This window comes from Bos grunniens, chromosome 8 (assembly GCF_055505025.1).
Source record: "Bos grunniens cultivar Pamir isolate PY7600 chromosome 8, Bosgru_T2T1.0, whole genome shotgun sequence".
Lineage (NCBI taxonomy): Eukaryota > Metazoa > Chordata > Mammalia > Artiodactyla > Bovidae > Bos > Bos grunniens.
In genome coordinates, this window is record NC_141172.1 from 15,237,810 (window position 1) to 15,265,357 (window position 27,548).

At 39.1% G+C, this 27,548-nt stretch overlaps 1 protein-coding gene and 3 long non-coding RNA genes across 6 annotated transcripts in view; 3 read left to right on the plus strand and 1 right to left on the minus strand.

Annotated features, from left to right (window-relative positions):
* C9orf72 (C9orf72-SMCR8 complex subunit) overlaps positions 1–11,701 on the plus strand; it is a 26,681-nt gene extending 14,980 nt beyond the window's left edge. For all 3 annotated transcript variants that reach the window (XM_086414904.1, XM_086414901.1, XM_086414903.1), the window contains exons 5-11: positions 453–517; positions 1,775–1,847; positions 3,557–3,673; positions 5,341–5,576; positions 8,577–8,634; positions 9,656–9,765; positions 9,871–11,701. In XM_086414904.1, coding sequence (XP_086271030.1) covers positions 453–517; positions 1,775–1,847; positions 3,557–3,673; positions 5,341–5,576; positions 8,577–8,634; positions 9,656–9,765; positions 9,871–10,057 — 846 coding nt within the window. In that variant the 3' untranslated portion in view covers positions 10,058–11,701. The remainder of the gene's footprint in view (positions 1–452; positions 518–1,774; positions 1,848–3,556; positions 3,674–5,340; positions 5,577–8,576; positions 8,635–9,655; positions 9,766–9,870) is intronic.
* Positions 9,317–21,331, minus strand: LOC147366690 (uncharacterized). The gene is made up of 3 exons (XR_015169480.1): positions 21,048–21,331; positions 10,618–10,731; positions 9,317–9,739 (listed from the first exon to the last, which is right to left on the minus strand). It is a non-coding gene; the product is annotated as an uncharacterized LOC147366690 (long non-coding RNA).
* Positions 21,332–22,920: 1,589 nt separating this feature from the next.
* On the plus strand, positions 22,921–23,900 carry LOC147366691 (uncharacterized). Its single transcript, XR_015169481.1, has 2 exons — positions 22,921–23,050; positions 23,804–23,900. It is a non-coding gene; the product is annotated as an uncharacterized LOC147366691 (long non-coding RNA).
* A 223-nt stretch (positions 23,901–24,123) lies between these two features.
* Positions 24,124–26,279, plus strand: LOC147366692 (uncharacterized). The gene is made up of 2 exons (XR_015169482.1): positions 24,124–24,590; positions 24,715–26,279. It is a non-coding gene; the product is annotated as an uncharacterized LOC147366692 (long non-coding RNA).
* Positions 26,280–27,548: the final 1,269 nt, after the last annotated feature.

A 27,548-nucleotide genomic window follows, 5' to 3' on the forward strand; every position in this document is an offset into this window, starting at 1 on the left:
TGTTCAGTGCAGTACTTCTTGTAACAAAGCAGTGTACAGATCACTAGCTCTAGTGGACGTTCGCCTATCTTCACTAGTGTGATTTCCTTAATCACCCATTTGTTGAGGACATTAGGAATTACACACTATAGATGTGAAGAGAAATCTTCAGGCAACTAATTTAGCAGCTTCCTGACTTTGTAATTAAGATTTGTTTCCTGATTGTGACAGCTCAGAAGAGGAAGTAGCTCTTGTAAAAATGGTTACTTAACCTGTCTCCCCAGCTTTCACATCACTTGTTCTGCAAGTTTATATTGGTGACACAGATTGTTTTATGGGGATTTGTGATGCTCAGAAATGAGGGCAATGTGTCTCATTGAACCTAGACTTCAGAAAACTTATGTATTAAAATTGTTATTTCAGCGTTTTGTTAACAGCCAGAATATTCTTTTTTTCCTTTTGGTGCGTTTTAGATAGCTGACACAGTTCTCAATGATGATGATATTGGTGACAGTTGCCATGAAGGCTTTCTTCTCAAGTAAGAATTTTGTTTCTTTTCATAAAAGCTGGATGAAGCAGATGCAGATTTTATGCTCACCTGTGACAAGATTGGGAAGGAAGAAAATAATAAGAGAATGCCTAACTAGATTACTCTAGGGTCAGCAATGCATGATTGAATTATTGCTTAGCTTTGTGTTGCTTCTTTACTTGTTATTTACCTATGATACATTTGATGTGACTCTTCTTAATATTTAAAGAAGCTGAGCTTCCCATAGTGTTTAGATAAGAATTCTTAGAGCCTTGTCTGGTTCTGGTTTCTTGTTTTTCTTCTCATGAAAGCTGAAACAAAGAACCCTTTCTAATTAAGTTGTGTTATAGATGGACGCACTTAGGCCTAGGAAAGACAATTTTCGTATTTGTACTGATGCTTTCCTTGTTACAGTAGATTTTAGAACGTGGGCTCTAAAATCAGGCTTCCTGGCTCACTGCTGTGTGACCCTGAGCAAGCTGCAGGAGCTCTCCATGCCTGCATTTCCTCATCTGTAAGATGGGATAATATTACCTACTTCATAGGAGTGTTGTAAGATTCAGTGAGATGAATCGTATTAGGCATTTAAAACAGTGCATGGCACATATGGGCACATAATAATAGCAAATAGCTAACATTGTCTGTTTATTTATTCTAAGAAAAATGATAATAACAATGGCCAGTGTTTATTGAGTGCCTGCATATTAGTCCCCTAAGTGCTCTGCCTGCATTTATAAGCTCATCTTCTACTTGAGTGTTTCTTTACAATTACAGATTATCATGAAATTTTGTTTTAAAAAATGAGGAATGAAAGGATAAAGTACTTGCTTTTATGTCTACAAGTCTTCTCCTTTAGGTTCATGATGGGGTCTTAAAGATATGTGTTTAACCTCAAAGCCTTACATGGCTTGAATCAGAAGCTCTTTAGTCCTGATTCTGCTCAGTGTCAGCCATTCATGAGGTTATTTTTAGCCCCATTTGACTTTAAACAAACCACTTTAACCTCTTTGTACCTCAATTTCTTCCACTGTAAAACTGTGATATTTTACTAACTGCATTGTTTTAAGGTTCAGATAGAATCTGTGAAAGTCAAGTGGTGGAAAATGCAGAGTACTATAGAAATAAAGATGGCATTATGATCAGAACTTTGATGTTCATCATTTAAAGCTATTCAGAGTTTTTTGAAGTTCACTTGCCTTTTTTTTTTTAGTTTGTGAAATTATTTTACAGTCAACATTTTTTTAATCTTTCTTTTTCAATTCACAGCGCTATCAGCTCACACCTGCAAACTTGTGGCTGCTCTGTTGTAGTAGGTAGCAGTGCAGAGAAAGTAAATAAGGTAATTTATTTTGTAATCCAGCAAATAATCTGATTTTTTAATGCTGCTAACATATGTGGATTGTAATTTAAAGGTTAGGTTGCAGTCAAGATGATCTTATAATTTTAGGAGGCAATGTAATCTGACCAAATTACTGGGACACCTTATGGCAAAAATAAGTTTAAACTATCTGAAATGGAAGTCATTTATCAATTTCATCATGATAATTTATAAATACTAGTCTCAGTATTGTATAAATGGTTTTGAGAATATTTTAAAATCAGATGTTTTTAAAAATACTTGTCTTCTATTTCCTGATGTTATCGTTAATGTATATGAAGATGGCCATGTTCTTTTGGTACTAATTCCAAGGAAACGGAATCTCATCATTCATCGTGATTTCATTACCTTGCTTTTCCCTCTAAATCTTTTCCTTTTAGGAACCTATTGCTACTAAGTGGTCATTGGAGGTTGTATGGCAACATTTGTGACCACCTCCTTTAGTGCTGTATGAGTTAAAAAAGAATTCATGAACCTTTCCAAGTATTAGATAGTAAACTAAGGGATTTTGTACTTTTCTTCACTGATCAGTAATTAGAAAGAGATAAGTATATGTATCTTATCAATTTAAGCAAACCTAATTTTTCAGGTTTTACACCAGAAGTATGTTAGGAATGATTATTTGCTTGACAAATAATTTCATTATTTTTTTTTTCTGTGATAAGCTTCCCTGTAGACTTACCCAACCCTTGATTTACCAAGATTATATTTCTGGTATAACCATTTTTGACAGATTAACTTACCTGTTGTTATATCTAGTAGCTTATTATTTCTGCTGCCCCAAAAGGTAGCTTTCAGTTCATGTCCTGCAGAGCTTTCAGATTCCTTAGGACCTTCTCAGTTGCTTCTTGGGGAGAAAAAGCCTCAGTGGTTGGGGTTCTGTATTTTGCAAACATTTTTCTTATCTACCATCCTCTTTTAGCTTAATAGCTTCTCTTTTATCTTTTTAATTTGAGGAAAAAAAGGTTGCCACCATTAATTTAAAAACCACTATTTTAATATAAAAATTCTGAATATAACCTGAATTCTGAGATAGTTACATGGCTTTTTATTTTTTCCTAATAGATCTATCACCAAATCTTGTCAGAATGATAGGTTTCTAAACTCTAACCGAATGGATTGCTTATTTCAAATTAAGTTTGATAGAATTAATTCTCATTCTATTCAAGGATTTAGAAACTCTTTGATATTCATGGTGATGAGATTTCACATATAGAACTTTTAAACAGAAGATATAATTCTGCCTAATTTAACTGCATTTAGTTTTATCATCCAAATTATTGCTGGGTGGATATATAATCAATAATTATATTAGGTCATTATTTCCTCATATAAGATTAGGAATAAGGTTTCCATGGTAAAATAAGTTTGAGAAAGTCTGCATATTGTATCAGTCACCTAGAGAGTCATAGTGTGTATTCAAATGGTAATGGTTTTGAGATACCATACAGTTAACTTTACTAACATTTTCCAAGCTTATTTGGCCACAGAATACTTAGGTTAAGCAACAGCTGTTATATCCCACAGACTATTCCAGGTTACTGAGAAATACTTATTTTTCAGAATAGGTTTTATTGAAAGTAACACCTGAAATTTCTATTCAGGTCTCTTTCCTAAGCAAACTGGCCTTTTTATCCATATTTTAATGCTAAAATGTTTTCATTTTACAGATAGTAAGAACATTATGCCTTTTTCTGACTCCAGCAGAGAGAAAATGCTCCAGATTGTGTGAAGCAGAATCATCATTTAAATACGAGTCAGGGCTCTTTGTACAAGGCCTACTAAAGGTACAGTTTCCATTTATCACAAGTGAAACCAACTTTTTTAAAATCATCTTTGAGATTCTTTATAAATATATGTTGAACATTAGCATTTAACGTGTCTCGTGTTTGTATGGTAAGGAGCTTGACTTCCTTTTCACAGGTCTGAGGATGGAGTGAATATCTTATAAATTTATAGTTTGTATCAGGAAAACATCACAGAATAGCTTTCTTGGTGTTTCTGTTTGGTTTCCCACACCTATCTGGTCTCAGGATCTTTTTTTTTTTTTGATATGTGCTTGAATCAATGTACACAACTAAAATGGGACTATTTCTTATTTACTGAACAGATTTGAATTCTTGTTACCATTTTATGTTTTATGTACCACATTCATTTACTGAAAAGGAAATGTTAAGCTGCTTCCTGTCTTGAAAAATTGTATAGGATTTGACCAGCTTCTATTTATCAGTGTGTATGTATATATAAGAAAAAATTTATTTTATACTTTTTCTTTATTTACTTGAGTCTGCTTTTTAAGGAGCAAAACAGATAAATATAAATTAACAATTATTTTCATTAATTATGGGGAATCCTTATTTACTTTATTGAATTCATTATTGATGTTTTGATTATCATCAGAGATATGAAGAAGTAGATTTCCTAATGATTGTCTGAGTCTTTCAGAGTGATTGCTTTCTTGAGGATGTAGGCATAGTAAAATGAAAGAAAAAAATACTAAAAATTGTTGCAAGTAAAAATTATATTCAGCTTTTACATTTTCAATAATATGCTTGCTCTGAGCTCAGAATAATATTGTTTAAATACAGAAACTACTTGAGAAACTCATTTTTTATTTGATATGTACAGATCTGAAAATTAGAACTTCTCCTATCAAAGGCATAATGAGGTACTTAGTACTTTAATTTCCTCAGCATCATCTCACTTAATGTATAATTTTATCCCTTAAAGGAACCTATACCAAATGCATAGCAGAGAATTTGAAACTATAATTTAATGAAAACATGTTTCTTAAGAATTTTCCATGCAAGTTTAAATTGTATAGCCTTTTAGAGCATACTTTGATATTATAACAGTAGGTACTTGTTATATGGCAACTGACTACCCAACTGACTGTACCTGGAAAGAAGTATACTTACTATAAAAATGAATATTCAACTGATACTTAACAGAACATGAATAACCAAGAATATAAAAACTCACTTGTAATCTCATAATCCATTGACTAGCCCCTATTAATATTTGGCTTATATCTTTCTGGTCTTTTTCTTCCTCTGTAATTTTTTCATATCTTTCCCTTCCCCCAGCCCAGAAAATTAGATTATACTCTTCATGTTTTAAGCTCCTTTTTTCATAATATATTATGAACATCTTTCAGTATCAACACATAAACATTGGCAACTTAATTTTTAGCAGCTAAACAATAAACGACTTTCATTTCTTTAAATGAATAAATATGTATTTCTCTTTTTGGACACTCAGAGTGTTTCTGGTGTTTTATTGTTTAATCCAGTGCTGTAGCACACACGCCACTCAAACGTGACACACAACCATGATTCATTTTCTGGGATAAATTTCTAGAGCTGAGTTTGCTAAGTTAAAGCCAATTTTTTAAATTAAAAGATAATCTTCATATCTTTCAGTGTAAAAGACGGTTTTCTTTTCATTCTGACAGGATTCAACTGGAAGCTTTGTGCTTCCCTTCCGGCAAGTCATGTACGCGCCCTACCCCACCACACACATAGATGTGGACGTCAATACCGTCAAGCAGATGCCACCCTGTCACGAACACATTTATAATCAGCGTAGATACATGCGATCAGAGCTGGCAGCGTTCTGGCGAGCCACTTCAGAAGAAGACGTAGCTCAGGATACCTTCATCTATACAGATGAAAGCTTTACCCCGGACTTGTACGTCGTGCCCTGCTTTCTGATGTTGTCATTAAGCAGCATTAGGAAACTGTCTTTTATGAGTAGAAACAAAAAATTCAGTGTTTAAAAGGGAAGACATATTAATTATGCTAGAAGAAATCTGTGGTGAATCAAGCATTGTTTTTCTTAAATGTCTATTTTTTTTAGTATGATTGTGTTTGCCATAAGTTAGATTAGTCCTTAAAAATAAGTACTTAAGTACTTAATTAACAGATATACATTGAGCCCCTAGTTACAAGGTGCTAAGGTTTGTTGTTGTTCAGTGGCCAAGTCGTGTCCGACTCTTTGCCACCCCATGGACTGCAGCACGCCAGGCCTCCCCTGTCCTTCACCATCTCCTGGAGTTCACCCAAGTTCATGTCCATTGAATCAGTGATGTTAAGGTTAATAGTGGCCAACCAGACAGCCCCAGACCCAGGTCCTTCCATTGCTTATAGACTAGTGTGTAAAGGTCATTAAGAAGCTTATTTATTAACTAAACCAAAGAGGGAATGGTATCTTTTTTTTTCCCTTGACATATAAAATACAGCAAAACTGTGAAAATACAGTAATAGAGCATCCTTTTATATTCTCTTGTGTTGTGTTCATTTCTTACCATAAGGTATGATCGGTAAATTAACAGAAAAAGTAATGATAATAAAATGTTGAATGTGGACCCAATTAAGAAAAAAAAAGAAATCTGAACTGTAAAACACTTAGTGTTCTGAAATCAGGAAAATAAATTGTCATATACTCTCATGGTTCTCTGTACCCGGCATATAGAATGTGCTCAGTAAATGTTGACTAGTAAATAATCCAGGTTTTAGTGGATAAGGCAGCAGTAAAATTGGAGCAAGCAACCCTATCCTGTGTCTTATAGAAAAATTTTGAGCTGAGGCAACAGACTTGTGAAGCGCCACTAGTCAGACAGCAGGTGTTGCCCACAAGCATAGCAAAGGAACACCATGTCCCAGGAATCCCCAGTCTCATGTGTCTCTAGGTACGGAAAGATGGCTTCATTAAGAACCAGCTTTTCCTGGCTGTCCATTGTTTCTGGTTTTTTGGTAGGTTGCGGAGAGCTCTTTGAGGGGAATTTAGTGAACTTTATCTAAAGTTCTGGAATTTTTTTTTTAGAGGAGATACATGTATGGTTTTAATATGTCTTACTCATTTTAGCCAGTTATGTTGGCTTCGCTGATTTGACAAACTGTGATAAGCCACCTATTCTTGTTTTCCTGATCATAACAAATAATGTCATGAACTTTTAAAATTTGTTTTCAGCTGTTAAGTAAATTTCCTAAACATAACATTATCCAAAGATAATATTTTCAGACTCTAGATTGATGTATTATTAACTTTTATGTTTTATGGACATATTTTACTTTTTAGTTTAAGCAATATTACTTATTTTTAAGATATTTTTAATTTTAACTCTTAAAAATAATTCCACTCACTACCTAAACATGAAAAATCAGTCACTGAAAATACTCTTTTTATGACACTTTGCTTCATCTAATTCCCTTTTGACCAAGACAATCAAATTATAAAGCAGATATGTTCAGAACACTAGACTTAAATAGCTAAATTCTCTCTCCAAAGCCAGAAAGTGGGTGCTGTCAGTTCCTACTGGCCACCAGTTGAACAGCCAGGAATTGTGAAATGCTGATTTTTTTCCCCGTTTTCTGAGTTTCCTTCTTCTGTAGTTGGGAACACCCATTCCCTAAAACTAGGAAGTTTTAGGTACTTTGCTATTTACATCTGCACACACATCTCTTTCCTTGGTACTTCGATCAGGTATATGATGATCCCGACTATTTTCTTTCTTTTTAGTTAAAAATTGTTTACCTTAGTAAATGTTATGTTACCCCCTGACTTGAGTATAGCCTAGTATCCCAGTAAATTCCTTAGGGAAGTAGAAGGCAAGGAGAGGGAAGGAAGAAGAGAAAGACCAAAAGGGGTTGAGACCTGGGAAATAGACAGTCTTTTTAAAGTGCCTATAATATCTTACGGAGAAGGCAATGGCATCCCACTCCAGTACTCTTGCCTGGAAAATCCCGTGGACGGAGGAGCCTGGTAGGCTACAGTCCATGGGGTCTCGAAGAGTCGGACACGACTGAGCGACTTCACTTTCACTTTTCACTTTCATGCATTGGAGAAGGAAATGGCAACCCACTCGTGTTCTTGCCTGGAGAATCCCAGGGACAGGGGAGCCTGGTGGGCTGCCGTCTCTGGGGTCGCACAGAGTCGGACACAACTGAAGCGACTTAGCAGCATAATATCTTAAGTTGTATGGTAGATGAACATTATCTCAAGTGTGAATTAGAACTTAATTTTGACTCTGCTCATTGCCGATGTAGCTAACGTTTTCTTAGGTAGCTGATTCATGTTACTCACCAGAGGATGGACTTGTGGATGCAAACCCAGTGGGCAAGACATTGGAGATAATCATCTGTGTGTGTTCCTTATTCCCACTTGAATGTTTCCTAACATTCATCCTCTTACTTTTTTTTTCTTCCAAAACTGCTTATTAGGAGTTATTAGTACATGAAGTTAACCTTTTATTTTGTTTGGGTTTTTGATAGTAGTGGCGTATATTTATGTTTGTTGCTGTTTTATGTTTTTGCGATGACAGGAATTGGTAGTTGCATTTACCAACTGCCTAAGGCTCTCAATATTCTTTATAAGGTGAAGTATTAAAATACATTGATAGATACGTACATACCTTTCCTGGGACTGCTTATACTATTAAAAAGAAAATAATCACATTGTGGCCTGACAGACTCCAGTAATAGATAAATGTATACTTGAGTTAAAATGAGTGTATTAATCTATTTTATTGTATTTCCAAATCTATTTATTGTATTTTATTGTATTTATTTATGTAATTCTTATAAATATGTTTATAATCCCATTTCGAATAATTTAGTTTGGCTGGCATGAGAGGTTGTGGAAAACAGCTTTGTATAAGCCATGTCAACATTTGGTCTGTTTTCTTCGTAGGAATATTTTTCAAGATGTCTTACATAGAGACACTCTTGTGAAAGCCTTCCTGGATCAGGTAAGTATTAAACCTGAGATTGTCAGAGTGAATGATATGACATGTGTTCTGTTCCAGTATATCCCACAATGCCTGTAGAATTAGCTCCTTTTGTAGTTTTATCTCTGGTTTTTCTAAAGTGTCAAAATTATTTTTCTGCTGAATTATTTGTGGAAAGTAGTTTGTATGTTAACAATTGAAGATGCAGCATCCCCCAGTTCAAATAATAACTTCTAAGCACTAATTTATAACCCAAGGATGTTTTCTTTTAGTGAAGGGAAGTTTTGTACAAATGTTGTATATTTGCCTTAATTAAGCAAAAAATGTCTTTAAGACTTACTTAGATGATAGCATCCTTACTGTCTCATTTCTTTGTAAAAGATCAGATTTTAAAGAAAATTTTAGATTATATGGGTCTTATTTCTTAAAATAGAGGGACTTTGTTATGATATCACTCTAGGGATCAGGCCAGGAAACAGTTGTCATAGATGTAGCTTTGAAATAATATAATCCTGAGGTTAACTAGAAATTTTGGATCCAGGTCTGTGTGATCTGTGACATGTTGCAAAGTTCAGGGATAATTCAAAGTCATGTAATTCCATGCTTCTCAAGCAGAAATAAAATTGTTCTACCACTACCCATGCACCCCCCACCCCTCAAAATAGAAAAATATGAATATCTCAAAACCATAGTGAAAGCACAGTTCAACCTCTAAGAGCTCCAGTTTTATTTGAAGATGTGGGCAGAGCTAAGTAACACAACCAGAAGTAACCTATATCATGATTTTTAATAACAAAATAAATATGACTGTAGTCTAAGGTAGAAGGACAATTTTGAGTCCATTCTTAAAAGAGGAAGCAGAACTGTCAGGCCATTCCAGTATGTCCATCCCCTCCTGTCCACCAGGATGTATCCATCTATGGAGACCATTAGGGAGAGCTGCTCAAACGTGGGTTACCTGCCAGGCACTGTCAGCAGAAACATGCTGTGGATAAGCAGAACGGGAGCAAATTATTTATGAGCATGCTTCATTTTCCTGCAGGTCTTTCATTTGAAACCCGGTCTGTCTCTCAGGAGTACTTTCCTTGCGCAGTTTCTGCTCGTCCTTCACAGAAAAGCCTTGACGCTAATAAAATATATAGAAGATGATACGTAAGTCAGACTCCTCCATGGAAGAAAAACCTTCATTAATTGCTTTCATTTTGAACCCTTTGGACCTCTTCTATCTTATAATTTCTCTTGTATCATTATTTGTAGGCAGAAGGGGAAAAAGCCCTTTAAATCGCTTCGGAACCTGAAGATAGACCTTGATTTAACAGCAGAGGGCGATCTTAACATAATAATGGCTCTGGCTGAGAAAATTAAGCCAGGCCTCCACTCCTTTATCTTTGGAAGACCTTTCTATACCAGTGTCCAAGAACGAGATGTTCTAATGACGTTTTAAATGTGTAACCTGTTAAGAATGTTTCGTCACAATCATAATTGCTGCTAACGTAGGTTGGTGATGTTGGGAAAGGAGACTCCCTCCAGTCATGCTCTAGAGCCCTACTTAGCAACGGCAGTTAGTTAGTTACACTACAGTTGTCACAAAAAGTTTGTAAGGGGATGTCACGTGCACGGTTACAATAAATGCACCTTTTACTGGATGTGCTGTCTTCGGAGACAGACTTATTATGTTTACAATTATAATAAATAGTATTGCTGTCTTTTAAAGATGTAGGATATAAACTTGACCACAACTGCTGTTTTTTGAAACTTACATGGTTTACAAGTATCAAAGTGATATCTGGGTTAGCTTTCACAGGCATAAGACTAGTTGACTTTCCATCTCTTGATGTTCCTTGGTATGTGGGGTTACTGAACTACTTTTACAATCAGCTACAAACCAGAGCATTTAGATTCTTTCAGCTCCACAGAAGGAAGGTAGCTTGAACATAGATTAAGTTTTAGAAAGAAAATATTGATCAAGCATACGTGTTGTTGAAATCAGTTATAAGATCCTACTTTGCAGACGTACTCCTCAGGATTCAGTCTGGGTAGAAACGTCAGGCACTGTGTATAGTCCTGATGATGGTGAATCACAGTCAGGGTGTTTTTTTTCTGTTTGTTTGTTGAGCTCTGTCACAGAAAATACAGAGAATTGGATTTTAATGTTTCCATAGTTATTGCCAACTTTTCCAGTTACTTTTCATTATTTTTGAGCCAAAGTGAAATGTGTACCTCCTGTGCCTTTTTTTTCCCCTTGGAAAATGTAATCACTTGGAAGAAGTTCAGATTTCCCTAGTCACTCATTTTTATCTTGTTTTCCTCTTGTATAGTCTTGCTCTGATTTAGTAATCATTATAACTCAGATTATTAAATGGAATAGAAAAATACTCACTAGTAAGATTTCTTTTCAAGACCGAGAATAATACCGTCTTCCTTACATTTCTGCCCATGTTTTGGAGTTGTTGCCATGTCTCTTTGCCTTCATCATACAAGGACTAGCAGGAGAAACTTTACTGACCTGCTGTTTTACTAGGTGCTACTTTGGCAGAACTAAGTGGTCAATTTCTTTTGTTTCCTTCCTGTGTTTGGACCATTGTGCTAGCTATAATATACCCAATTAACCTAATTCTGTGCTAAAACAGCATTGACAAGACAATATACACAATCATAAAATACATTTTTATTTAAACTGTGAAAGTAACATAAAAGGGAAAGATATGTATAAGAAAGGGAGAAAAGTGGTAGAGCCCCTCCACCCTTGCCCACCGAATTTAACCAGAACCAACATAGGTCCTACCAGCCTTTCACATCACTAATAGGAAAAGTGTAGACATCTTGATTTTTAGACACACACTCAACCAGATGAGGGATGCTATGGCTCAGTCATGAAACAGTGTAGAGATACCACCTTGTTGAACCCCGTATTCAGTGCTATTTACTTGCTAGATTATTTAAGTGCTAATTATTTTCTTTTGCTCATTTATTGTACTGTTGTTTGGGATGCAAGTTGTACAGTGAAATAAGTTATTAAAGCATGCGTGCACATTGTTATATGTCTTTGCTCCTAGATGGAGAATTTTGAATAAAATGTCGGAAATTTTGTCTCTTTCAGTTATTTGCTCAGAAAAGCAGTGCTATATTGAATGACTGATTGGCTTCCTTCTTAGCTGACAGTCATCATGTATCTAAACAACTTTTATTTTACCGATACTCTCTTTTGAAAGAAAATATATTTAAAGGTTCTATATGATGCTGGAATCATATGTGGCGGTTTTTTTTGTTCATTTGTTTGGTTGGTTTTGTCTATTAACTCCCAAGATCTCATTCTGATTTTTTAATTTATATACTAAAATAGCAGATATAAGATAATGATTGGGCAAATTCTTTTTTCTTAGTTACTATTATAATAATACAACCTAAGCTGAAGTTATTCCTTCCAGGTTGCCAGTATAGGTATACAATGTGAAAGTGTAAGAAATCTAAACCCTTCAATCTAGAAAACAAATGACATTTTTACTCTGAGGAAAAAAATTCATTCATAAATATAACAGTTGAGTTGAAAGGTTTCTCTAGAAGAAGACTGATCATTACATTGCTAAATTCTCAAAGAGGAAACCTGAACTTCATATAATGCTGAAAATTAGAAATGAGACAGTTACCACTATGATCTGTTTCTGTAATGTTGCAAGTCAAAGAGGAAGATAGTGAACATCACATTTCTCTAACACTGTTTTGGTATTGACATGGAATTGTACAAATTGATATTTCTTGTGTGATCTTCAGGGTAGAGCTAAAAGTAACAACAACAGTTAACCACCCCCATTTAACATACACGACCCACTGGACTTTCTGAATCTATCGTCACAACAACACTGAGGCAGGTATTAGTTCCATTTTACAGATGAGGAAGCTAGAGATTAAGTAAGTGTACATAATACACAGACCATGGTCACTCAGATGGTTAAACTGGACTCCATCTCAAGCAGTTACAGAAGTTGTCATGTGGCACAGCTCCATGAAACAGGTACTCAGTGCTGCTGAAATGGAGGGAAGGGAATGAAGCAAGGATTATATGCTCATTAGCACTCTGAAGTGCCCTGCTGTGCTACTTGGAGAAGTTACTTAACCTCTCTGAGGCTCATTTTTTAAATATTTGAAATGAAGACATGATGATAACATCATGCTTATTAAAGAGGATTTCATGAGACTGTGTAAGCTACTTAGCTCAGTACTTGATGAGTGGTTTTATACCTGCTTTTACACAATCTGAAAATCATTACCTTTTAATCAGGGTGTTTGGAGCTTTTGCATTTAATGTGATTGTTGATATGTTTATGTTAAATATATCATCTTGCTGTTTCCATTTTTTCTTTGTTCTCTTTTTCTTCCTTTTCTGCTTTCTTTTGGATTGAGTATTTTTTATGATTGCATTTAATCTCTCTTGTTGGTTTATTACTTACAACTCTTTGATTTCAGTGATTACTTTAGGGTTATAGTATGTACATCTTTTAACATACCTGTCTACATTCAAGTGATCTCTTGACATATAGTTTAAGAAGCTTATAATGAAAAACTCATTTATCTCTTCTTGCCTTTGTGCTATTGTGGCCTCATGTTTTACTTCTGCATATAGTATAAGCTCCACACTTTGTTATTATTTTTGCTTAAACAGTCAATTATCTTTTGAAAAGAGTTAAATATAAATATTCTAAATACCCCAATTAAAAGGCAGAGATTGTCTAGATTGGATGAAAAAACAGGATCCAACTATATGCTACCAACAAAAAGCATATATTGAAAATAAAGGGCAAACAGATTAAAAAGGTAGAAAAAGATACACCATACTAACACTAATCAAAAGAAAGCAGGAGTGGCTATATTAATATCAGACCAAGTAGGTTTCCCAGCAAAGAATATTACCAAAGATAAAGAATATTTCATAATGCCAAATAAAGGGTCAATTCAGCAAGAAGACACAAAAATCCTAAATACTTATTTACATAACAGCTTCAAAATTCTTGAAGTAAAAGCTGATAAAACTATAAGGAGAAATTAACAAATCTGCAATTATAATTGGAGATTTGAAAACTTCTTTCAGTGTTAGAACAAGAAGACAAATTCTAGAGCTAGATTATGCATAGGCTCAATTTTAATGAACGACTTAACAGAAAAAAAAAATCTAAACAGTAAGTATATAGAAGACTTGAGCAAAAACTAGCAATTTGATGCATGTGACATAGAATGCAGCAATACCCAACAATGGTAGAATACACATTCTTTCCAAGAGCACATGGAACATGTACTACGATGATCATATTCTGGGCCATAAAGCAAGTCTCCATAACAATAAAAGGATTCAAGTCATACAAAGTAAATGGAAATAAAAGTCAGTAACAGATATCTGGGAAAACCTAAATACTTGGAAAGTAAATAGCATTTTAAAGATTATAAATCTTATGTCTTGGGGACAAGAGGAAGTGAATTAGAGAACAGCCAGGGAGGTAGCAGAATGCTTTGGAATGATTTTTATGAAGATTGGAGCTGATCCTGCCTTTGATCTCCCCAACTGCAACCCAGTCTTCACACTGACAACAGCATGATCCTTATAAAATCAAATCTGATCATCACTTCTGTTTAATGGCTCCACATCACTCCCAAATTTAAGGCCAAAATCTTGAGACACAGTTTTTGTTCCTCCCTCTATCCTCACTTCTCACTGTCTCACTTCTAATTTCCTGGTATTTTCTTTTGCTTTGTCTGTTACACCATTTCTTTGCTTCTCTTTATCCACTGCTAAAGTCTGGAGAAGGAAATGGCAGCCCACTCCAGTATTCTTGCCTGGAGAATCCCAGGGATGGAGGAGCCTGGTGGGCTGCCGTCTATGGGGTCGCATGGAGTCGGACATGACTTAGCAGCAGCGAAGTCTGGACAAGATAGATGCCTTTTTCATTTTTGTATCTGTGTCTAGCATGGTGTCAGGTCAAAGGGCATGCTTCCAAAAAAGTTAGTTCAGTGAATACGAGTTTACTAAACATTATTTTCTTTGTCCTCTCCCAAAAAAATTAGTTCCTGCAAAAGAAATTACTTTCTTTATGTAATTGGAAGCATTCTCCCCCCACCAAGAAAGTCCATTAAACTGAGCCTATGCACAGCCTAGCTCTAAAATTTCAAAGATCTCAATGCAGTGATTTTCAGTCCCTTTAAAGTAGTAAGACCCTGTCATTTTCTGTTTCTGCATTTGTGTCTCACTACATCATCTCTTGCTGAAATGTCCTTTTTACATTAGTACCGTGGTAAGTTGCTAAGCAGTTTTCATCAGACTCATTAGAACATTAGTAAGCATCCATTTGTTGAGCATAGACATTGAAGAAATCTGATCTAGTATTGAGAAAATCATTCCTGAGCTCAGAATTGGCTCAAACTGGCACCTTCTGGCATTTGCTTGTGGGTGGGGAATGTGGAATGCTTTGAAAGCTGAATAGATTTGTCAAGTTTAAAAACTCCCTTATGGCTAAAGGAAAACAGCATTCATTGTTCGAAAACACCATTGTTTGTTTTTTCTGCTTTTCTGTTTTTTGGAAACTGAATCTGCCAAAACATTCACGCCCAGCATTTTGCTTCGTGTACCTCACTTATTTGGAGGAGGAACTGGCACCCCTCTCCAGTATTCCTGCCTGGAGAATCCCATGGACAGAATAGCCCGGTGGGCTACAGTCCACGGGGTCGCAATGAGTCAGATGCAACTTAGCACCTCACTTACTACATTTCTGGAGGATGTGAGTGGCATGGAAACGTTTTTATTGTGGCTACAATGTTCAGAACAAATTGAAAATCCCCACTTTAGTGCTCGTACTGAATTTTACAGGAAAAGACACTATATCTGTCATTGTAGGAAAAGAGTAATTTTGATAGGAGTGTGAGTCCTGGAACGAGACTTCAAATCTGTTTTTCTACTTCTTGGCTGTGTGAGCTTGGACAAGGTATTGAACTTCTCTGTGCTATCTCAATATCCTCATCTATTCCACAGATACAATGGAACTTACATCATAAAGTCATTTTTTAAAAAAAGTAGGTTGATACACGCAGAACACGTGAAAGGGTAACGGGCGCAGAGTAAGTGAACAATAAGATTCAGTTACCACTGTTGTCAATGGTATCGGTGTCATTATCAGCATCATTAAGCAACTGAATGTAGAGTTTCCCCATCTGATTATTAAGCTGCAGCAATTCTGCAGCCATGATTCTAAAGGATACCACCTCAGTAGCAAGGTGGTTTTATTAGGTGAATCCGTCGCAGCCTGAGAGGTACTATCAAGAGGCTTCACCCTGTTTTTCAAATCTCTCTGCTCCAGCTTCATTGTCACTGCTAGGACTTCATCATCGCTCACCCACACTAATTCAACAGGTCCCCTCTCTGGTCTCTTCACCTACTAGGCACCACGCCCCTCCACCACCCCAATCCATTTTTCCACAGAAAGCAGAGCAATCTCTCTAATATCATCTCCTCTTTAACTTTACTCACTTACTTTAGAAAAAAAAACCCTCAGTGACAACCTTTGACACAGTATAAAACCCACCATCCTTGGGCGAAGCACAGGGACCTGTGGGATCCGACCCAGCAAACTTCTCCACTCTGCTCTCACCACTCATCCCCAGGTAGAGATGGACTGTGTGTGCTTCCCCACCCACCTTGCTCTCATCACTGCTCTCACTGCCTGGGATACTCACCCCCTTCACCTCGATGGACTTACTTCTCCATCAGGGTTTACTTGTGGCTGGTATCCTGCTCTTCCAGTCCCCTCCCTCAACTTTGGATTTAGAGCATCCAAACTTTAAGCTCCTTGAGGCAAGGACAATGTGCACTCAGTTCAGTTCAGTTCAGTTCAGTCACTCAGTCGTGTCCGACTCTTTGCAACTCCATGAATCGCAGCACGCCAGGCCTCGCTGTCCATCACCAACTCCCAGAGTTCACCCAAACTCATGTCCATCGAGTTGGTGATGCCATTCAGCCATCTCATCCTCTGTTGTCCCCTTCTCCTCCTGCCCCCAATCCCTCCCAGAATCAGGGTCTTTTCTAGAGAGTCAGCTCTTCACATGAGGTGGCCAAAGTATTGGAGTTTCAGCTTTAGCATCAGTCCTTCCAAAGAACACCCAAGACTGATCTCCTTTAGGATAGACTGGTTGGATCTCCTTGCAGTCCAAGGGTCTCTCAAGAGTCTTCTCCAACACCACAGTTCAAAAGCATCAATTCTTCGGCGCTCAGCTTTCTTCACAGTCCAACTCTCACATCCATACATGACCACTGGAAAAACCATAGCCTTGACTAGACGGACCTTTGTTGGCAAAGTAATGTCTCTGCTTTTGAATATGCTATCTAGGTTGGTCATAACTTTCCTTCCAAGGAGTAAGCGTCTTTTAATTTCATGGCTGAAATCACCATCTCCAGTGATTTTGGAGCCCCCAAAAATAGTCTGACACTGTTTCCACTGTTTCCCCATCTATTTGCCATGAAGTGGTGGGACCAGATGCCATGATCTTCGTTTTCTGAATGTTGAGCTTTAAGCCAACTTTTTCACTCTCCACTTTCACCCTCATCAAGAGGCTTTTTAGATCCTCTTCACTTTCTGCCATAAGGGTGGTGTCATCTGCATACCTGAGGTTATTGATATTTCTCCCAGCAATCTTGATTCCAGCTTGTGCTTCTTCCAACTCAGCGTTTCTCATGATGTACTCTGCATATAAGTTAAATAAGCAGGGTGACAATATACAGCCTTGACGTACTCCTTTTCCTATTTGGAACCAGTCTGTTGTTCCACGTGCACTAGCTTATACCTAATTGTCTAGCACATAATATGTTTATCAAATATGTGTTGAATTAACTACCCTTCATTCAGAGTTCTTAGAGGTTTCCATACTTACAGGCCCAGCATAACACTTAACTCATTATAATCACAATTATTCTAGGTTTGTCTCCATTAAACTGCAGCCTTCACACACAAGGCTGGATCCTTGTCTTATGCACCACTGTGTCCCCATCTTCCAGTGTAGTTCCTGGAACTCAACAAGTTCCAAAAGAATGAATAGTATCCACATACCATTAATCTCAGTTTTGAAGCTTCCCCAAATTCTGAATCAATGGGATTTATGCCCCCATTCCCACCTTGGGAGTTCTTGGATATTATCCCAGTGATACCACTGACAAATGTTTGTATGTACATATACTTTTCTGAGTGGTGGAGCCATAGCTTTCATCAGATTCTCAGAGGGGTTTCTGATTTCCCCCAAAGGTAAGAATCTAGGTCCTAAAGAGTTATATTTAAAAACCAGTTGTGAAATAAAATGTTTGCAAGGAATCAAAACTCCTGGGTATGTACTACCTCTCACCAGTTAGAATCGCCATCTTTAAAAAGTCTACAGATAACAAATGATGGAGAGAGTATGGTGAGAAGGGAACTCTTCAGCACTTGGTGGGAATGTGAACTGGTGCAGCCACAATGGAGAACAGTGTGCAGGTTCCTTAAAAATCTAAAAATAGAGTTGACATATGATGCTCCAATCCCGCTACTGGCCATATATCTGACAAAACTATAAAAAGTTATATGCAGCCCTATGTAAACAGCAGTACTGTTCACAATAGCCAAGACATGCAAGCAACCTAAATGTCCACCAACAGATGCCTGAATAAAGATGTGCTGCTCATATTCAATGGAATACTACTCATCCATTAAAAAGAAAATGACATAATGCCATTTGCAGCAACATGAATGGACCTAGAGATTATCATACTAATTGAAAGAAGTCAGAGAAAGACAAGCACCTTACGATGTCACTTATATGTGGGATCTAAAAATGCCACAAACAACTACAAAAGAGAAATAGACACAGACACAGGTCAGATTTGAGGGTGCCCAGGGGGAGGGATGGACCGAGAGTTGGGGATTAGCAGATGCAAATGATTATATATAGGATGGATAAACAGGGTCCTACTGTATAGCACAGGGAAATATATTCAATACCCTGTGATAAACCATGATGGAAAAGAACATGAAAAAGAATATATGTATCACTTTGCTGTACAGCAGAAATTAATGCAACACTAAATCAATTATTTTTCAATAAAACATTTTTTTTTAAAAAAAGGAAATAAAAGCACACTCATACACACAAAAAAATTGTTTGCAAGGTAGTCTGGTGAATCAGCCCATTTGGCCCAGACGAGGTCGTGGGTGTGTGTGGCCCTACAGCCTCCAGTGGTCTCCCTACTGGACTGTGGAGGAGCCAACTGACAACAGAAGGTATTTTTTTCCCAGTGACTATCCTGAAAGCCTCCTCCAGCATACCTGCAGGAGCAGTCTGAGACTCATTTGCAGGGCCTTCTTGGTTCTGGAAGCATCAAGGATTTCAGCCCTGGGACTAGCACCACTCAGTGTTAAGTCAGCATTCAGGGAGGAGAGAATTTTCTGTTTAAAACTGAGAACCTCCTTTGATCCACATTGGCTAGACATTTTTCCTGGCTTCGAGCAATAGACCGCGTTTTTTTGTTTTGCTTTGTTTTTTTTCTGGCCTAGACCCACACAAACAAGAGACTAGAGCGTCTCTAAAAAGCTAAGAAAAAGTACATTTTAAAAATAACTTGAGCAAATGAATTCATTCTGGCAAAAGCAGTCCAAGTACGTAAAATAAACTAGGGTTTCGCAATAGCAAGTCCTAAAAAACGTAAACAACCCCAGGGTCCACGTGAGCCAAGCCATTTGCTGAACAGAAAGTCCCTGGCCTAAATTCTGCCAGAATAAAGAACACCTTATAAAACTAGGAGTTGATTGCCATCATGTGAAAAGATGATGGGGAGGGGGGAGGAGGGGTGGGATCAACCCAAGGAAAATGAGAAAGTCTCCTGACTAGATACTCAAAGTGCTAGCTTTCCCAGCCAAAAGCTAGGCTGATGAGGGCCTAGGAGGCAGCTGTGGGTACAAGCTATGCCTCAGGCCCTTGCTCAGACCCCACCAGGCTTCTGCCTTCCCTAGGGAAAGTCAGATCCACTCTCTCTCATGAAGTCCCAGGGAGCCCCTGCAGGTTTTACCATGTGTTTTCTTGACAGGATAATGGTTCCACTGAAATTATAATAACACACTTGGCCAAAGAAGCCCACACTGTTCTAGTAACTTCATAGCCAGCCTGAGTTTTCTGAGCATCATAGTAATACATTCTTTCTAATGAGACCCATACTGTTCTGATGAACTTCTGCACTGTTTCATCTCTATACCAGAACAATACTTGCTATAAATACTAAATATCATGATCATCATTTTATATTCGAATAGTTCCCCTTCCAAAAAAAAAATAGAGTACTCTCTCATCTCTTAGTAGTAGGGAGGGCCTTTCTAGACTGAGAACACTGTGCTAGAATCCACATCTCAGAACAGACAAAACTTGGAGAAATTCAGAGAAAGCGCACAGGAATCATTTTTAAAGACTAGATAGTGCAATTTATAGAAAAAGGTTGAAGAGCTTGCTATTGTTTATAGTAAGCCTTTATACTATATTTCACCCACTCGTGTTTTTGCCTGGAGAATCCCAGGGACGGGGCAGCCTGGTGGGCTGCCATTTATGGGGTCGCACAGAGTCGGACACGACTGAAGTGACTTATCAGTATACTATATTTCAGGCATACAAATAAGCCACATTTATGGAATAATGGCTATGTGCCATTTCTCATTTAACCCTCACAACAACCTCAGAAATTGAATACCCCCAGGGTACACAGTACTCTTGCCTGGAAAATCCCATGGACAGAGGAGCCTGGTGGGCTGCAGTCCATGGGGTCATGAAGAGTCGGACACAACTGAACACCTTCACTTTCACTTTCATGCACTGGAGAAGGAAACGGCAACCCATTCCAGTGTTCTTGCCTGGAGAATCCCAGGGACGGCGGAGCCTGGTGGGCTGCCATCTATGGGGTCACACAGAATCGGACACCACTGAAGCGACTTAGCAGCAGCAGCATGGTACACCACAAAGACACTGAAACTCAGGTGGAAAGATTATCCAAACAGACGTTTTTCGCAGGTGTTTTGCTTTTCGACCTCTCTCTTTTCTCTTACCTAAAAGTTGGATAGTACTTTGCGTTCACCTTGAGCAAGAGACATGGGTCGCTTTCAGATAGAATGAACAAAATCAGTGTGAGCTCTGCCTCTTTTGCACTCTGTCACAGCGACCATCAGCATTCTGGAAAGTGGCTGCTCCACAGCCTCAGTTTTGCTGTGGGAGCCTCGGAAGCACAACCTCCCCGACCCCCATCCACCAAATCCAAGCACGTCACGTGAGCAAGACATTAGCCTTAGGGGTTTCGGCCGCTGAATCTGGGAGATCGTTTCTGCAGCAAAACCAGTGAGACTTAGTCACCCAGCTGACTAGAACCTGACCTGCCTCTATGGCCCACAACTTACTTCAGCTAACACTCTGTGCTGCCTTCCAGGTAGAGAAGGATGGCTGTGTCTTGTTCCTTGCGTGAACAGCAGGGGGAAAATTCCCCAGGATGCAGTTAAGACTGATGGACAGGGTTTCTTCCTTGGTGGCTCAGTGGTAAAAACTCTGCTTACCAATGCAGGAGACACGAGTTTGATCCCCTGGTCCAGGAGGATCCCGCAGGCAGTGGAACAACTAAGCGCATGCGCCACAGCTATAGCGCCTGTGCACTAGAGCCCAGGAGCCGCAGCTCTCGAGTCCACCGAAGCCCACTGAGCGACTGATCTGATCTGATCTGAAGTACCGTAGAGCCTGTGCTCCACAGCGAGAGAAGCCACCACAACGAGAAGCCCCTACTTGCCACAACTAGAGAAAAAAAACCTGAGAGCAGTAATGTGCTGAAGACCCAGCACAGCCCAAGAAATAAGTTTTAAAAATAGAAAGACTGACAGATAAGTGAGGATGACCAGGGGACTTCTATTGAAGATTTATTCAGAAGAGAAGAACAGTGACTGGATGTATTGTCTGCCACGCATGTTGAGTGAACATTTTGCATGTATTTTCTCAAAGAAAATTCTACTTAAGGGAAATTTTCTTAATAGAGTTCCTGGCTTGGAATTGTTTCCTCTGCTTCAGGGTTTCCCTCTGGGTTAGTCTATTTTCTTGCAGAACTCAGGACAATAACCTTCTCCCTTACTAATCAGCATGCAAGACGGTTTTCATTTCCAGTCCAGCAGGAACCCAAGGATTTCGGTTTGGATTCCCCTCAAATCAGAGCCTAAAACAAAGACTCCAGGACAATGAGTTTATTTGGGAGGTGATTATAAGAAGCTGGAGTTAGAGAGCAGGCTGACTAAAAGAAAAAAGAGGAAAAGCCACTATGAGGATGAAGCATACCTACCATCCAAGGTCATCGTGAGGATAAGAGGCGCTAATAGAAGTGAAAATGCCCAACACAGCCCCTAGCACATACCAGGCACTCAATAAATATGAATCCCCTGCCCTCCGTCGCCTGGAAAATTCTGGAGCTGTACTAGACGCTGAAGCAAATCAACTCTAACGTCCTTCCAGCTCTTCACTTGTGCTTTCTTTTGGGTTTCTGGTGAAGACTCTGCCCCAACTTGAGTAGCAATGAGAAACCACTTCAAGTGAAAACCTGATTTAGCATCTGCTGAGACAAACAAAAAAGAACCCAGGGAAGCGAAAAGCCATGGAAAGGGAATGGAAGTGTAATTCTATTTTTATAAAAAAGGAGATTTCTTCTTCTGGAATACTGGGTGGAAATCTTGATGAGGGACCTAGCTGTCATAAATCCTCTCTGAAACAAAGTAACAAAGGAAGGAAGGGAGAGCAAGAAAGGAGGAAGGGAAGACAGAGGGCTAATGGGAGGGAGGAGGAGAGAATAAATGAAAGAAGGAAGGAAGGAAATAATCCAATGGGGACTCTGCTGAGCAGACCATAAGACCCAGGGACAGTTTAAAATGAAACTTCCCTGAAAACCTTTCAGAGAGCTGTACTTCTTCAGAAAAGCATCATCACAGCTGTTCAATGCCCAGGGCAAAAGTCTTTTTCATATTATTGGACATGAAACAATATCACATTTGAGGTTGGCTGGAGGCCATTCAGAAATTCAATAATTATTCAACCCAAGGGGCTTTCCAAATGGTGATGTAGCTTCTTAGGAGGAAATTAATATTGAGCAGTATATCAAATCTAATTGGAATCTTGAGGAAAGAAGGTCCCGAGTAGGTGAAACAGCTGGGGACTAATGTAGAACAGGGTGAGTAATGGCCTCGCTTTTGTGTCTTGCCTTAATTATGATAGGAAAAGGAAAATCTTGTTTATTTTTTATGCTGGGAAGGCAGGGGTTGCTTGAGAGAAGTTCTTCCACGGCACCTTGAGTCTGACAGTAGTTTCTTTTGTTTCTTTGCACAGATATTCAAGGAGAACTGTATCTGCACAACTTCTTGGTTGGCCCTCCAAGGTAGGCAGGGGCTCATGACTGACTTATTGGCCACCCAGTGGGTAGGCACTGATCACAAAGGTATGGCAGTGTTTTCACCTCTTGAAGAGAAGGTCTATTTGATACCCATGTTATGTTCCTATTTGGAAGAAGGAAAGGGATGTAAGCAAGTTCGAAGCATCCATGACACACCAGCCTCTTCTCTATCTTCCTATGCCCTTCTGTATGAACTACTCTGAGAGCATGACTTCCCAAATCCATGAGCATACAATGGTCTGATTTTCCCACTTAAGAGAGGTGTTCAAGACTCACTCTTAAATTGATTTGGGGGAACTAGACTACCGGGTCTTTAAAGAAGACTACATTAGTTGTTGGTTCTCCTGGCAACCATCCCTCCTTGGATCATATCTAAGTTGATCTGTTTAATGGTGAGACGATTTCTCTCCGTTGTTCAAGTGCTGAGGCCAACCACAAGTGTGCCACACTCAGCTTGTGTCAGGCCCGAGCAAAAACAGGCTTATCTTCTGATGAGAAGAGTCGCCCGTTAAAGATTCAAATTATGTTAGAAACCCTAAATCCAGCCTAGTAGGGAAGAACTGGAATAACATTGGGTCACTATGAAAAGTGCAAACAGATCTTAAAAACAGAAAGAAGGCTCACAGTCTCCTTTCAATAAACGACTTAGGAAAGAATATTCATTCTATGCCTATAGAATTGAAGGCAGGTAATTATCCACTGTGATTCTAAATTGCACTTTTTTTTTTTTTTTTTTAGCTGCTGCTAGAACTTTGAACAGTACCATAGAGTATCATTTCAGTGGAAATGACTATGGACATCCAGTGTCATTTTAAAAACAACATGGATACATGGAGTTTTGTCCTGGTTTGAAATTGCTTGATACACACACACACACACACACACATATACACTTTTCTTTGAATTGCCATTATGTCAGTGCTTAGGGGGAAATATGTACATTTATTTCCAGAACCCAGAATTCACTAACATAAATGCTTGTATCACAGATCCCATAAAGCACTGAGACAATCCCTCCAAACTTGTGACTAGTCAGGATTTTGTAAACAAAATCAAAGTGGGTAAGCCCTTACTTTTGATTTGTTATGTAGACACTTAGCCTTGCAAATCATCATTGCTTGGGATCAAAGGAGAGACTCTGAGAACATCTACTATTTGTTAGCAAGCCGCCTGTGGTAATCAGTTTAGAGCACAATCACTCGGCCAAAATGAACAGAATTTTCACCAAATCTCACCTCTCACCCAACCGAACTGGAGTAGCCCTTGAACTCTGAGCACTGCTCTCCAGGGCAACGTAACTGTGAGCCTATGTTCATCAATGACAAGGCATACACGCTCTCTCCACTTTTACTCTGTTTCAGTCTGATTGTTATGATGTTGCTATGGTGATACCCTTCTGACATTCCTTTGCTCTTTTGGTGCCCTCTCAGAGGAATCTGTAATGAAGTGGTCTGGCCACAGAATCTTTCTGGGACTTTTCCCATACACCACTGAAGACCAGCATGACTTTCCTCTTCCAGGAAATGTATGTATAAAGCATGAACTGAAAATGATGAAAAATAATCTGCACTGACTTGACAAGAAATATGAATGTTATTCATTCTGTATCGACCTCACCAGAAACCTTCTCTTTTTGTTCCCAACCCCAGGAGACGTCACCCCAAGGGACAGTGGGTCTTCTGGATTCAGTGTGGAGTGTAACACGCACTGAGAGCTGGGACAGCTTACTCTCCCAGGGGAGGGGCTGTGTGAGGGTGGCTGAGAATGACTGGAAGGAGGAGGACACAGGTTTTTGAGCACTTACCTGATAGCACTTAAAATGACAGGTACTCTGCTAAGCACGTTACATGAAGCCCTCCATTGAGTCCGTACAATTACGTGTGTCATTTACCTCATTTTATGAAATGAAGTAAGCTGACTCAGAGAGACTAGACACAGCTAACGTCAGTCTTTCAGACTTCGAAGCCCATTCTCTTGATTACTATGAACCTTGTCTCTCTGTACTTCATCTTTCAGATAATTCTGGCTTCTCTCTGTTGCCTAGAAGAGCTTGGAAGTGAGATTCATGAGTAGCCACACCCAAATTCCTCAGATTTACCCCATAGGAACCTGGGATGTGAAAGAGCCTAAAAGCTGACAGCCTCCTCCTCTGGGACTAATACACCCTGTGGCCTTTTCCACTTATGTATCAGGATACACAGAACACTGATGGTCATGAGATCCAGATTCAGTGTCTCAATTTTAGTGGTTGTGTCCTCTGGGATGAATCACTTACTCCTTCCAGCCTTAGTTCGTTTATCTGTGAAGTGGAAGTGGTGAGACCATACTTGTGCAAAGGTTGGGCGGGGCCAGTCGTTCTCACTGTCCATATTTGCCTGCTTTTAGAAGCTTTGGAGCCTCCTATATTTGAGGCTGTGCCCTGAACTCAGATTTGTAGGTCCAGGATTGCCCTGCAAACAGTTAGCAGCTTCTGAACACAATTTATTCAACAAGATGTTCATTTTTCTCTACTGCTTGTTGCCTTTTGAGTTACAGCTTCAGACATTACTTTGGAAGCTCCTTGAGGTCATTTTTCTCCATTAAGAACTGTTAACAAAATCATTAAATCCCCCTGATCTCTAGCCTAGTTTTTGGGATCCCAGCCCTCATCCTCTAACTGCATGCATAGTCCCCATACCAACAAGATGAATCTGGGTTTCTGGAACACATTAGCATTTTTCTCCTTTCGGGTATCCTTACTCCTGTGGCTCCTTCTGCCTGAAACAGCCTTTCCATCCAACTCCACCAATGTCCACCATCTTAAGTGCAGCCCAAATGCCACATCCTCCCTAAAGTTGCCTATAATCAGCTCCAACCAGAATTAATCTATCCCATCACTATGCTCCACAAAAACATGCTGGCCTCTCCTACACTACACTCCATAGTCTTTGTGAGTGTGTGTTATTGCTTGTGTTTCTCTTATCATTTTTACTAGATTGGAAGAATCTTGAGGGCAAGATCCAGGTTTGCCCATTGCCATGCGATAGGGGCAGTGGAGTGTGAGGGTTAAGGCCATGGGCTTAAGTCATACTGTCCAGTCTAAAACCCACCTACATGATGTTCTAGCTGCATGACCCTAGGCAAGTTAATTTAACTTCCTAGTCTATAGTGTCTTCACCTGTACCTACCACATAGGGATCTTCTGAGAATTAAATGGGATACTTCATGTAAAGTACTTAGCAAGTGTGTGTGTGTGTGTTAGTCGCTCAGTCATGTCCAACTCTTTGCAACCCCATGGACTGCAGTCCACCAGGCTCCTCTGCCCATGGAATTCTCCAGGCAAGAATACTGGAGGGGTTGCCATGCCCTCCTCCAGGAGATCTTCCTGACCAGTGATCAAACCCTCATCTCCTTCATTTCCTGCATTGGCTGGTGGTTTCTTTACCCACTGAGCCACCTGGGAAGCACCGCCCCCCCCCCTCAACCATGCCCGTTCAGCTTATCTAACACTAATTACCTCCCAAAGGCCATATCTTCAAATACTGTCACATTGGGGATTAGGGTTTCAATATGTGAATTGCAGCAGGGGAGGGGGCATGGAGTAGGGAACAAAAATTCAGTCCATAGCAAGTATCTACACATTTCCTATACTTTTATTGAGCTAGTCTAGGGACAGAGCAATAAACTGAATAGATAAAATCCTTGTCTCATGGAATTATACCCTAGTGGGAAGAGTAACTAGGCAGCCTGTAGATGAAATAACTGCTTCTCTAGGCATCCACATCCTTATCTCCCTAACCTGTGAATATATTGCACCACAAAGGGGATTAGGTTGCAGATGGAATTAGCATTGCTAATCATCTGACTTTAACATAAGGAGATAATCCTGGATTTTCTGGTTGGCTTCAATGTCAATTTCCCATAAATAGAAGAGGGAAGCAGAAAAGGCCAGAGTGATGCAATATGAGAAAGATTTGACCTACCCTTGCTGATTTTGAAAATGGAGAAGGGGGGCTATGAGCCAAGGAATGTGGGTGGCCTCCAGAAGCTAGTAAAAACACGGAAACTGATTTTCCCCTATTGATTGAAAACAGGAATGCAGCCCTGCTGACATCTTGATTTTAGCCCAGTGAAACTTGTGTAGGACATCTAAGCTCCAGAACCATAAGATAATAATTTTGTATTACTTTAAGCCATTCAGTTTTGGGTAATTTATTATAGCATCCATAGAGAATGAATACAGGCATTGCTGCTGCTGCTAAGTTGCTTCAGTCGTGTCCGACTCTGTGCGACCGCATAGATGGCAGCCCACCAGGCTCCCTCGTCCCTGGCATTCTCCAGGCAAGAACCCTGGAGTGGGTTGCCATTTCCTTCTCCAATGCATGAAAGTGAAAAGTGAAAGTGAAGTCGCTCATACAGGCATTAGACATGTGCTATTTTATGCTAAGTTGCTTCAGTCATGTCCAACTCTTTGCAACCCCATGGACTGTAGCCTGCCAGGCTC